We start from the raw sequence: 12,682 nt of genomic DNA on the forward strand, positions 1-12,682 counted from the left end.
GAGCAATGCACCCAACAGTGCAAGAGTTCACATTACTGTAAATGCACTAGGAACATTCACCAAAATGACCATATAATAGGACAAAATCTTTCAGTGTTTAAATTCATACAGAGTATATACTCTGACCACAGTGGAATAAAATTAAGAATTAATAAGAAAATATTGTTAGCCATCCCTACTTGGGGAAATTCAGCAACACTATTCCAAAAAAACACCTGAATCTGGGAATAAATTTAAAATTTACAAAATATTGTGAAATAATGATAATAAAGATCGATAATAATGATAATGACAAAATAACGAAATGGTAACAAATTCTTCTAATGAAATCCACACAGTGTCTCAGGGAAATTTATACCCCAGATTTAGAGAAGAGGAAAGACTGAAAGTGAAAAAAATGTAAGCTTCCAATTAAGAAACTAAGAGATGAGAAAGTCTAAAGGATGTAGAATGTTGGGGTTAATTTAAAAAGGAACAAAAATTAATGGAAAAGAAGGTAAGCGTAAGATAGAAAACATAGAAGAAAGCCCTTTAAACATGGCTAATTGAAAATTGATGAACTCTGAGCAAAACTTAAGAAGAGCAGAGAGAAAATGAAGCTAACAATTCCAAGAATGAAAAGGGACATCACTATGAATCATACAGATTTTTGGGTCATAGTTTTTGTGCTGTTGTTTGTTTGATTTTTGGCTGTGCTGTGGCTCATAGTTCCCAGGTCAGGGATTGAACCTAAACCCATGACAGTGAAAGCCCAGAGATTTAACCCTGGGATTGCATAGTTTTATTAATACAATTTATATATTTAACATGGATAAGTACACAGAAAGTGTCAATTTCTCCACAACCTTGCCAACACTTCAGTGTCTTTAAAAAAACAACAAAAAACACACAGTCATTCTGACATGCTGCTGCTGCTGCTGCTAAGTCGCTTCAGTCATGTCCGGCTCTGTGTGACCCCATAGGCGGCAACCCACCAGGCTCCTCGGTCCCTGGAAATCTCCAGGCAAGAACACTGGAGTAGGTTGCCATTTCCTTCACTAATGTATGTATGCATGATAACTCGCTTCAGTCCTGTCTGACTCTGTGCGACCCCATAGACAGCAGCCCACCAAGCTCCTCTGTCCACGGGATTCTCTAGACAAGAATACTGGAGTGGGTTGCCATTTCCTTCCCCACATTCTGACATGTATGAGATGATATCTCTTTGTGGTTTTGATTTACATTTCCCTGATGATTGATAATGTATAGCACTTTTTTTATATACTCATTGGCCATCTGTATGTCTTTAGAGAAATGTCTATTCAAGCCCTTGGTCAATTTTTAATTGAGTTATTACATTTGGGGTTTTTTTCTTGAGTTGCAGGAATGCCTTAATGTTTTGGAAATTAAAACCTTATATAATTTGTGCTAGCTTGCTTTTTCACTCTGTTGAAGTTTCCTTTGGTTTGCAGAAGCCTCTCAGTTTGATATATTCCCACTTGTCTATTTTTGCTTTGTTGCTTGTACTTTTGATATCATTTCCATGAAATCATGAAACAATGTGTTTTTATTTTGTGATGGGGCTAAGATATCACATATCTAAAATGTAATTCCTATCTGATGATGATGTTACACCATCACACATGGTAAAATTAATTCAGATAAAAAATAAATTCAAAATAAGGTTTTGAATATTCTTTAGTGAAACTGCAAAATTATTTGCAGGACACAAAACTTAACTCAGTGTTGTTTTGAGATGAAGAATGGCATTTGAAACATTGTATTAAAGGCAGAAGTCAAAAAAGTAAAACTTTATAGATTTGATCACATAACCCCCCCATACACCTATACAACCTTAAAAATAAATGCAAAAACTGGGGGAAATATTTACAAAAATAAATAAGAAAATCAAGAAGTGTTGTTTGTTTATAGAGAGTTCCTATAAATGAATAAGAAGTTTTAAAACATTCTAGAGAAAAAAATATTGATATGTAAGATATCTTAAAACAGTAATATGGGAAAGAAGATAACTTTTTGTATATAGTGTTTATGTGGATAAAAAATGATGAATGCTCTTATATCAAAACTATGAAGAAAATAATACTCTTTTTTTTACAATTAATTATTTATTTGGTTGTGCTGGGTCTCAGTTGCAGCATGCAAATTCTTACTTGTGGGATCTAGTTGTCTGACCAGGGTTAGAACCCAAGTCCCCTGCACTGGAAGCACAAAGTCTTAGCCATTGGACGAACAAGGAGGTCCCCAAAATAATACTCTTTTGATTCCATTAATGTTGCTGAGAATATTGAAAACTACTGTGCTGACAATTAGGTGATACGTATAGAGGGAAGCCTTTAAATTTGCTATCTTGAGGAAAAAATAATGGCTTTTCTATTAAGTCAATGTAGGTGTTCATAAGAACTTTATCACAGCATCGTATTTGAAAATATTAATGTATAACAAATAGGATTAGATAAATAAGTTATGATTCAGTGACTGAAATACAGGCAACCATACAAATGGCACAGAAGATATTTTAATGAACAAAAAGAAATTTTAAAATATTATTTTGAAAGTGAATATAAAATGGTGTTGGAAGAAAAGCTATGACAAACCTACACAGCATATTAAAAAGCAGAGACATTACTTTGCCAGCAAAGTCCGTCTAGTCAAGGCTATGGTTTTTCCAGTGGTCATGTATGGATGTGAGAGTTGGACTATAAAGAAAACTGAGCACCAAAGAATTGATGCTTTTGAGCTGTGGTGTTGGAGAAGACTCTTGAGAGTCCCTTGGGCTGTAAGGAGATCCAAGCAGTCCTTTCTAAAAGAAATCAGTCTTGAATATTCATTGGAAGGACTGATGCTGAAGTTGAAGCTCCAAAACTTTGGCCACCTGACACGAGGAACTGACTCATTTGAAAAGATCCTGATGCTGGGAAAGATTGAAGGCGGGAGGAGAAATGGATGACAGAGGATGAGATGGTTGGATGGCATCACTGACTCAGTGGACATGAGTTTGAGTAAGCTCCGGGAGCTGGTGATGGACAGGGAAGCTTTGCATGCTGCAGTCTATGGGGTCGCAAAGATTCAGACATGACTGAGCAACTGAACTGAACTGATGATCCAGTCGAGTGTGAGAGAGAGAGAGTGTGTGTGTGTGTGTGTAGGGACTGAGATTTAATGCAGAGATTGTGTTCAGAAAGAATGTAAAGGGAGCTGGTATACCCTGCCTTGTACTTTAGAGACAAGTGCAAGCTCAGAAAATATTTAATGCTCTTTGGAACGATCACACCAAAGTTGAAATTGACAAGTATTTGGGGGCAAACTCATGTGAACTGAGTTTCTTAGTACGTGAGTATGTGCTTTAATAATATGATCCTACAGAGCATTCTCTCTGAGGAAACATGTTTGTTTGAGTGAACTGTGATTTCTCCTTAGCCTAATGAGAAATTCCTCCATTGTGCTCGTAGCTGGAGAGGCCAAAACGGAATCAGAGAGCCAATTTTATATTTCACTCAGAGAGTCTACCTCTATTCTTAACAGCCTGCAAAGCCTGAAAAAATGACAACCACCATTATAATATGTCCCAAACCCAAGGAACTGTAAGTTTTGTTTTGGAGAATTTTTTAGAATTTTTTTTGATGTGGATCTATTACAATATTCCTGTTGTTATGTTCTGGGGTTTTTTTGGTTTTTTGTTTGTTTGTTTGTTTATTTGTTTGTTTGTTTGTTTTGGCTGTGAGGTATGTGAGATCTTAACTCCCCAACTGGGGATTGAACCTGCACCCCTTGCATTGGAAGATGAAATCTTAACCCCTGGGAAGATGAAATCATAACACCGGGGAAGTCCCCAACTATAAGTTGAAAGAAATATAACAAGGGAGTGAAGAGCAGAACTTCTTGATCCTTTGGGGAGGAGTGGAGTTTCCCAAAGAAGAGAGACAGAGACTTCTGACGCGGTGTGGGGGAGAGCAGGGGCTTGAAATAAGGAGGGAATGTGAGATCAGGAAGGGATGGAGAGATGAGCTTTGCTAAAGCAACCAGGACCAAGGGCTAACCTGGAAAAGCTGACTTTCCAGGCATGTGACTAGCTCATTCTAATTGCAGGAACTCAAAGCAGGTATCTTGGGCTCTCCTGATTTCAGGGCACAGTGAAGACCAACTTTAGTACAGCGTCTGTGGGAATGACAAGTGAGAATATTCACCACAGGGACATTCACAAACGCAGAGTTCTTGCTAAATATCTGATCCATTAAGAAGTCACAGAACAAGCTTGTGCTCTCCACTGAGACAGGGAAAAACTGACCTGCCTCAGTGGAGAACATCGTCAAGTCTCTAAAACTAAATCCCTCTTCTGCCTTCAATGCATCAGTCCATTGATGGCACCTACATTTGGTATTAGTTTTTTTCCTTTGCACAGCGGGGTTGGAGGACCACTGATCCAAGAGGTAGGAAGGGAAAATATTACAGGCAGGAAGACACAGTAGTGCCAAATCCTATGCTGGGGAAAGACTACAGAAAAGCAGAAACATGTCTGAGCTGTGGGTTGTTTGTGGGGAAGAAAAAGAAACTCAGAGTTCAAATGCAAATGCAGGGTTATCTGGAGGTGTGATTACAGTTTCTACTGAGAGGGCTTTACTCATAGAAAGGAAGATTTCCATATTCACCCTCACCATATATACATATCATCACCACCATTACCATTGCTACCATCAAATCTAGCAGTCTGGCTTAGAGAGTGTGAGTTCTATGGAAAGTGAAGTGAAAGTGTTAGTCATTTAATCATGTCCAAGTCTTTGTGACTCCATGGACTGTAGCCCACCAGGTTCCTCTGTCCATGGAATTCTCCAGGCAAGAATGCTGGAGTGGGTTGCCATTTCCTACTCCAGGGGATCTTCCCCTCACAGGGATCAAACCCAGGTCTCCTGCACTGCAGGCAGATTATTTACCATCTGTGCCACCAGGGAAGTTCTATGGACTCCTATCTAAAAAAATCAACTTCCACTGGGCAGATTTATTTCTGTTCACATATTTAGCTTATACATACTCTTCCAATTCACCTTTACCCATACCCTTATCTCACATATATAGACACACACACATGCACACACATATTTTTGTTGTTGTTTAGTCACTAAGTCATGTCTGACTCTTTGTGACCCCATGAACTATAGCCCACCAGGCTCCTCTATCCATGGTATTTCTCAGGCAAGAACACTGGAGTGAGTAGCCATTCCCTTCTTCAGGGGATCTTACCATCCCAGGGATCGAAACTGCATCTCCTGCATTGGCAGGCAGATTCTTTATCACTGAGCCACTGGGAAGTCCACACATACGTATGCATACACTCAAAGCATACATACACAAACACACATGTGCACACACACACACACACACACACACACACACACACACACAATGTCCACAGTCTAAAAGACCCAAAATACTGAACTGGTGGGGAGAGATGTAATATAAAGTATGGGAAGGACAGATCAGAGACCCAGACAGAGGCAGTCCCTCAGCCATAATCTGTTCGAGGAAAACTGAGAAGTGGTCAGACATTTTCTGAGCTGTTAGGTGTACTTAAAGTCGCTCAGTCATGTCCGACTCTTTGCGATCCCATGGACTGTAGCCCACCAGATTCCTCTGTCCCTGGAATTTTCCAGGCAAGAATACTGGAGTGGGTTGCCATTAGCTCTTAGGTGTACTTGGAGAGGACTAAATACACAGAGTTAGATCTGTGAATAGAATTTATATCTCTGCGGCATATTACTGCTTAACTTGAAAAACTGAGCCCCGAGGGAGAAAAATCAGCACTGTCACTAAGAATCACATTTGGCCAAAACCAAATGGTCAACAAATAGAAAGCTATTGTCCTTACAGTCCCACTGATAACTCCCCTAGAATCTTATGGCTAATCCAGTGTGTCTGCTGAATTTAAGAACGCTTACCTTGAGCACGCGATAGAACGCTAAAGAGCAGACAGACAAGTCCCTGGAGAAAGCAGTGTCTGTTCATGGTTCTCTGATCCTCTTGTCTTTGGGTAACAGCTTCAGTTTCCCCAAACTACATGAGGAGTCCTCTGGACCCTTAATGGAGGCTCTCACAGCAGGAAGGGGTTCATATAATCCCATCCCCTGACACTGCCATCTTCCGAACCAATAGAAACGCTTTTTAACATCTTCTCTGCCATCAGACACTATATAAAAGGAAACTTTCTGAAGTTCAAACACCAATTAGATGCTGAATCTTGAATATCTCCTTATATGAGATTCAAGGTTATCTGACGTCAGGTGTCATTCTGTTTGTTAAGCTGATGCAGAAAAGCTATGTTAAAAAAAAAAAAAAAAAAATGTGGCTTTCCTTTTCTCCGTGCCAGGGGTCCAGCTCAATGGCTGGTTCAGCTCAGCTGGTGGGGTCAGCCAGAAACACTGTTTCTGAGTCAGTTTTACCTCCTCTACCTCCTCAGGAACCCTTGGAAAGATGACTTTTGTTTCATTGGGCGGATGTCTGCAGTGTCAAGTGACTGCTTTGTGCTCTTATTGTGGCTGCAAAGAAACTAAGTAACTAATGGAGAGAACAAAAGGTCATGTGAGCACAAAATCAGGATAAGAAAGGTGAAAATTTCTTAAGTAAATGAAAAAAAAGGTGAGATTAACATGAAGGGGACCAGATTACTGGTTTCATAGGGTGAGTCTTACCCCACTTCCATTTCTCCTTGGTGAGTGGAAGCCTCGTAAATATCCAGGGCTCCAGAGACTCCTGAGCAGGCCTGCCCTTTTCCTGAAATCCAGTATGCCTTTCCTATTCTCCATCTAAAAGATAGTCTTCTCTTCTCTGCATTGAATCAGTTGTGACCTCATTTCATCCTAAAGAATCAACTTCAGCCCCCAGTCTCCCCAAAAGGCCTGCTTACAACTATCTTCTTGGAGCCTGACAAAGCTTGCCCTGCTCCTAAGACAAAATTTCTTCAATAAATGTAGGGCTATTTTTCTTCTTGATTTTGTTTTAATATTGTGTGAGGGCTGTGGTAACAGGCTCTAAAATGTCTTGGTTATTCCTGCCATCTGGTGTTCACGTCTTTGTGTAATTCCATACTCCAATGTACCTAGTAACACCCATCTAACAAATGGAATTTGATGAAAATGATCAGATGTCACTTTAGTGATTAAGTCATAAGATGACTTTAGTTTCTGCTTATAAAAAAGAGTTCATTAGTAGGAACATCATAGATGGAGACATTACTAGTGTTCAGTTCAGTTGCTCAGTCGTGTCCAATTCTTTGAGACCCCATGGACTGCAGTACACCAGGCCTCCCTGTCCATCACCAACTCCCAGAGTTTACTCAAACTCATATCCGTTCAGTCAGGAGATGCCATCCAACCACCTCATCCTCTGTCATCCAGTTCCCCTCCCACCTTCAATCTTTCCCAGCATCAGGGTCTTTTCAAATGAGTTAGTGCTTTGCATCAGTTGGCCAAAGTATTGGAGTTTCAACTTCAGCATCAGTCCTTCCAACGAATATTCAGGACTGATTTCCTTTAGGATGGACTGGTTCAGCAACATTTAAACTCTCTTTTTATGAGCATGTGGAAATAGTAATACTTCCTTGCCTGTTTGAAGTTAAGCATAACCATGTTATCTGGCTCATTCAATGAAGTGGGAGAACAAACAATGTCACTTCCGCATAGAAACATTTAAGAGCCAATACGTTTTACTACCACAGCAAATACTGAAGCCTTGTCTTGCAGTGGGAGCATAATAAAATGGTGGAGCATTCAACAACCTGAGTGCTTGAAGAATTATGATAGCAGAAGGCCTGCCAAAGTAAACAGAACATATCATATAAGGATAAATTTTGGGGTTTTGTTACTATAACACACCTAGCTTACTTTTACTAAAACAGAAAATAACAGCAGAAAATTGACAAAGAGAAAAATACTAAGATAAACACTAGGTATATAAAATTGAGAAACATCTATAATAACATCTAAATCCCCAAGAACAAAAAGAGATGCCAGGGTAGAGTAAATTGAAGCCTTAAATTTACTGAGAGAAAAAAAAATGTGAATCTAAAATTCTACACTCAAAAATATTCTCTCAAAGAATAAAGACCTCAAACTTGCCATTATCAAAATACTGATGGACAGCAGCCTCCATCCTCTTTTTTTTTTTTCATTTATTTTTATTAGTTGGAGGCTAATTACTTTACAATATTGTAGTGGTTTTTGTCATACATTGACATGAATCAGCCATGGATTTACATGTATTCCCCATCCCGATCCCCCCTCCCAACTCCCTCTCCACCCGATTCCTCTGGGTCTTCCCAGTGCACCAGTACCTAGCACTTGTCTCATGCTTCCAGCCTGGACTTGTGATCTGTTTCACCATAGATAATATACATGCTTCGATGCTGTTCTTTCGAAACATCCCACGCTCGCCTTCTCCCACAGAGTCCAAAAGTCTGTTCTGTACATATGTGTCTCTTTTTCTGTTTTGCATATAGGGTTATCGTTACCATCTTTCTAAATTGCATATATATGCGTTAGTATACTGTATTGATCTTTATCTTTCTGGCTTACTTCACTCTGTATGATGGGCTTCAGTTTCATCCATCTCATTAGAACTGATTCAAATGAATTCTTTTTAATGGCTGAGTAATATTCCATGGTGTATATGTGCCACAGCTTCCTTATCCATTTGTCTGCTGATGGCATCTAGGTTGCTTCCATGTCCTGGCTATTATAAACAGTGCTGCGATGAACATTGGGGTGCACGTGTCTCTTTCAGATCTGGTTTCCTCAGTGTGTATGCCCAGAAGTGGGATTGCTGGGTCATATGGCAGTTCTATTTCCAGTTTTTTAAGAAATCTCCACACTGTTCTCCATAGTGGCTGTACTAGTTTGCATTCCCACCAACAGTGTAAGAGGGATCCCTTTTCTCCACACCCTCTCCAGCATTTATTGCTTGTAGACTTTTGGATAGCAGCCATCCTGACTGGCGTGTAATGGTACCTCATTGTGGTTTTGATTTGCATTTCTCTAATTATGAGTGATGTTGAGCATCTTTTCATGTGTTTGTTAGCCATCTGTATGTCTTCCTTGGAGAAATGTCTGTTTAGTTCTTTGGCCCATTTTTTGATTGGGTCATTTATTTTTCTGGAATTGAGCTGCAGGAGTTGCTTGTATATTTTTGAGATTAATCCTTTGTCTGTTTCTTCATTTGCTATTATTTTCTCCCAATCTGAGGGCTGTCTTTTCACCTTACTTATAGTTTCCTTTGTAGTGCAAAAGCTTTTAGGTTTCATTAGGTCCCATTTGTTTAGTTTTGCTTTTATTTCCAATATTCTGGGAGGTGGGTCATAGAGGATCTTGCTGTGATTTATGTCGGAGAGTGTTTTGCCTATGTTCTCCTCTAGGAGTTTTATAGTCTCTGGTCTTACATTTAGATCTTTAATCCATTTTGAGTTTATTTTTGTGTATGGTGTTACAAAGTGTTCTAATGTCATTCTTTTACAAGTGGTTGACCAGTTTTCCCAGCACCACTTGTTAAAGAGGTTGTCTTTTTTCCATTGTATATTCTTGCCTCCTTTATTGAAGATAAGGTGTCCACAGGTTCATGGATTTATCTCTGGGCTTTCTATTCTGTTCCATTGATCTATATTTCTGTCTTTGTGCCAGTACCATACTGTCTTGATGACTGTGGCTTTGTCGTAGAGTCTGAAGTCAGGCAGGTTGATTCCTCCAGTTCCATTCTTCTTTCTCAAGATTACTTTGGCTATTCGAGGTTTTTTGTATTTCCATACAAGTTGTGAAATTCTTTGGTCTAGTTCTGTGAAAAATACCGTTGGTAGCTTGATAGGGATTGCATTGAATCTATAGATTGCCTTGGGTAGAATAGCCATTTTGACAATATTGATTCTTCCAATCCATGAACACGGTATGTTTCTCCATCTGTTTGTGTCCTCTTTGATTTCTTTCATCAGTGTTTTATAGTTTTCTATGTATAGGTCTTTTGTTTCTTTAGGTAGATATACTCCTAAGTATTTTATTCTCTTTGTTGCAATGGTGAATGGTATTGTTTCCTTAATTTCTCTTTCTGTTTTCTCATTGTTAGTGTATAGGAATGCAAGGGATTTCTGTATGTTGACTTTTATATCCTGCAACTTTACTATATTCATTGATTAGCTCTAGTAATTTTCTGGTAGAGTCTTTAGAGTTTTCTATGTAGAGGATCATGTCATCTGCAAACAGCGAGAGTTTCACTTCTTCTTTTCCTATCTGGATTCCTTTTACTTCTTTTTCTGCTCTGATTGCTGTGGCCAAAACTTCCAAAACTATGTGGAATAGTAGTGGTGAGAGTGGATACCCTTGTCTTGTTCCTGATTTCAGGGGAAATGCTTTCAATTTTTCACCATTGAGGGTGATGCTTGCTGTGGGTTTGTCATATATAGCTTTTATTATGTTTAGGTATGTTCCTTCTATTCCTGCTTTCTGGATAGTTTTAATCATAAAAGGATGTTGAATTTTGTCAAAGGCTTTTTCTGCATCTATTGAGATAATCATATGGTTTTTATCTTTCTATTTGTTAATGTGGTGTATTACATTGATTGATTTGCGGATATTAAAGAATCCTTGCATTCCTGGGATAAAGCCCACTTGGTCATGATGTATGATTTTTTTAATATGTTGTTGGATTCTGTTTGCTAGAATTTTGTTAAGGATTTTTGCATCTATGTTCATCAGTGATATTGGCCTGTAGTTTTCTCTTTTTCGTGGCATCTTTGTCTGGTTTTTCAATTAGGGTGATGGTGGCCTCTGAGCACAGTGCTACAGACCCTCCTTGGGCCTTGGAAGGGGCTGGAGCAAGGAGAAGAAGTGAAGGTGAAGCTTTATTAACTTCATAATTAATCTACCTCTGCTCAGAGCTGATGTAATTATCAGCTCCAGAGATACTGAATTCTTGTGGGTGGTGATTCCTAAAACAATTAAACCCAAGGTTAGCACCACTGGGGTGGTACTCAGAGTTCAAAGGTTGAGTGGCTGCTCAGATTTGAACTCTATTGAATTGACCCTCTATTGCACATGGAGCTTTGGTGCAGCTGAGTCCAGCCTGCAGACCAGCCTAAGAACACTGGAAATACAGCAAAAAATACAGTTCATCCTTTAACATCTAAAAGTCTGTGAACAGATTCTCCTTTCCTTATTACTGAATCCTTCCCCATCTGGGCATGCTACCCAAGGCCCCTGCAGGCTACAAGCATCTACTGAGGCCCTTCCAGGGCCCAGGATTGGAGTGAGGCCTGTACCTGAGTATCAGCTCTGTATTTCCACTCTCTATAACTTAATAGATGCTCAGCTAATATTTGCTGAATGACTGAATGGCACTGTGCTAGACATTTAAGAGAAAATACCTTAAGGAAAAAGAACTATTGTTGAGGCCATCACTTAGCTAATTGATATTTTTGTTTTAAAGGCAAATGTTTTTAGCAATTAACAGAGAAAAATTTGATTTTCAAAAAGAAGGAGCTTATCACCAAAAAATATGTCAAAATGACCACTGCAAATCTCTATCTCTGAAGATACACAAGTCAAACCACAACACACTCACATGTGGCTTCTTGTTAAGTCTTAATCAGACCCAACAGAGAAGACAGGATATTCATATGATTTATCATTTGGCAATTTTAAAATTAAAACCATATAGGAATATCACAAGAAGAAAATTTGCAATTTTAAAAAAACAGCTGCACCATCTATATGATGTAAGGAAGGAGATGACATGCAGAACTAGGTCTTTGGCTTAAAAAAAGAACAGCTAAATTTGTCTTTCACTTCATGAAAGGCAAATCCTCTTGACCTGATCTTGAAGGATGTTGTAGAGACCAGGACAACTCAACTGCTTTGCACAACCATTAGAATTGTGAACTGACAGTTTTGAATAACACTGCTCTTTGATTTCCTTCTCTTTATCTTTTGTGAATCTCTTAAAGGATTTTATATTTTTTTTGGCCACGAGGCTCACATAAAACATCTCATACACACAATAGCCTATATTACACTAATAACAAATTAATTTCAATCCCATACATAAGCTCTAACTTTTTTGCAACTTCTTCTATTTTATGTTTTTGTTGTCAGATTTTACCTCTTCTTATATTGTGTACCCACTAACAAAATATTTTTCTCTATAGTTATTTTTAATACTTCCTTTAGACCAGAGTTAACTGGTTAACACACTGCAATATTACTGTGTTAGTAGTCTGAATTGGATTAAATACTTATATTTACTAATTTATTGTATAATTTCACTTTTTTCATGTAGTAATTAGCATCCTTCACTTTACTTGAAGAACTTCCTTCAGCAATCTTGTAAGGAAAGCCTAGTGTTGGTGAACTCCCTCAGCTATTGTTGGTTTGGGAAAGTTTTTATCTCATATTTATTTCTGAAAGACAACTTTCGTGGGAAAAGTATTCTTGGTTGGCAGGTTTTTTCTTTCATCAGTTTGCCTATATCATCTCAGTCTCTCCTGGCCTGCCAGATTTCTTCTAAGAAGTCCACTGATATTCTTAAAGGACTTTACCTGCCACTCCTACAAGACAGCTCTCTCTACCCCTAAGAATCATAGCTGGATCACATTTACATTTTTGATGGTTACTAGATCAAAGCACTGCTGAAACAGTATGTTTTCAGAGAAGCCCAT

General features: G+C 38.7%; 1 protein-coding gene across 1 annotated transcript in view; it reads right to left on the bottom strand.

Annotated features, from left to right (window-relative positions):
• The window catches only part of LOC122423337 (antigen WC1.1-like), a 43,355-nt gene extending 37,162 nt beyond the window's left edge, over positions 1–6,193 (bottom strand). Inside the window, exon 1 of the mRNA XM_043440290.1 lies at positions 5,931–6,193. Within this exon, the coding sequence (XP_043296225.1) occupies positions 5,931–5,997 (67 nt within the window). The 5' untranslated portion in view covers positions 5,998–6,193. The remainder of the gene's footprint in view (positions 1–5,930) is intronic.
• Between the last annotated feature and the right edge of the window lie 6,489 nt (positions 6,194–12,682).

This window comes from Cervus canadensis, chromosome 21 (assembly GCF_019320065.1).
Source record: "Cervus canadensis isolate Bull #8, Minnesota chromosome 21, ASM1932006v1, whole genome shotgun sequence".
NCBI lineage: Eukaryota > Metazoa > Chordata > Mammalia > Artiodactyla > Cervidae > Cervus > Cervus canadensis.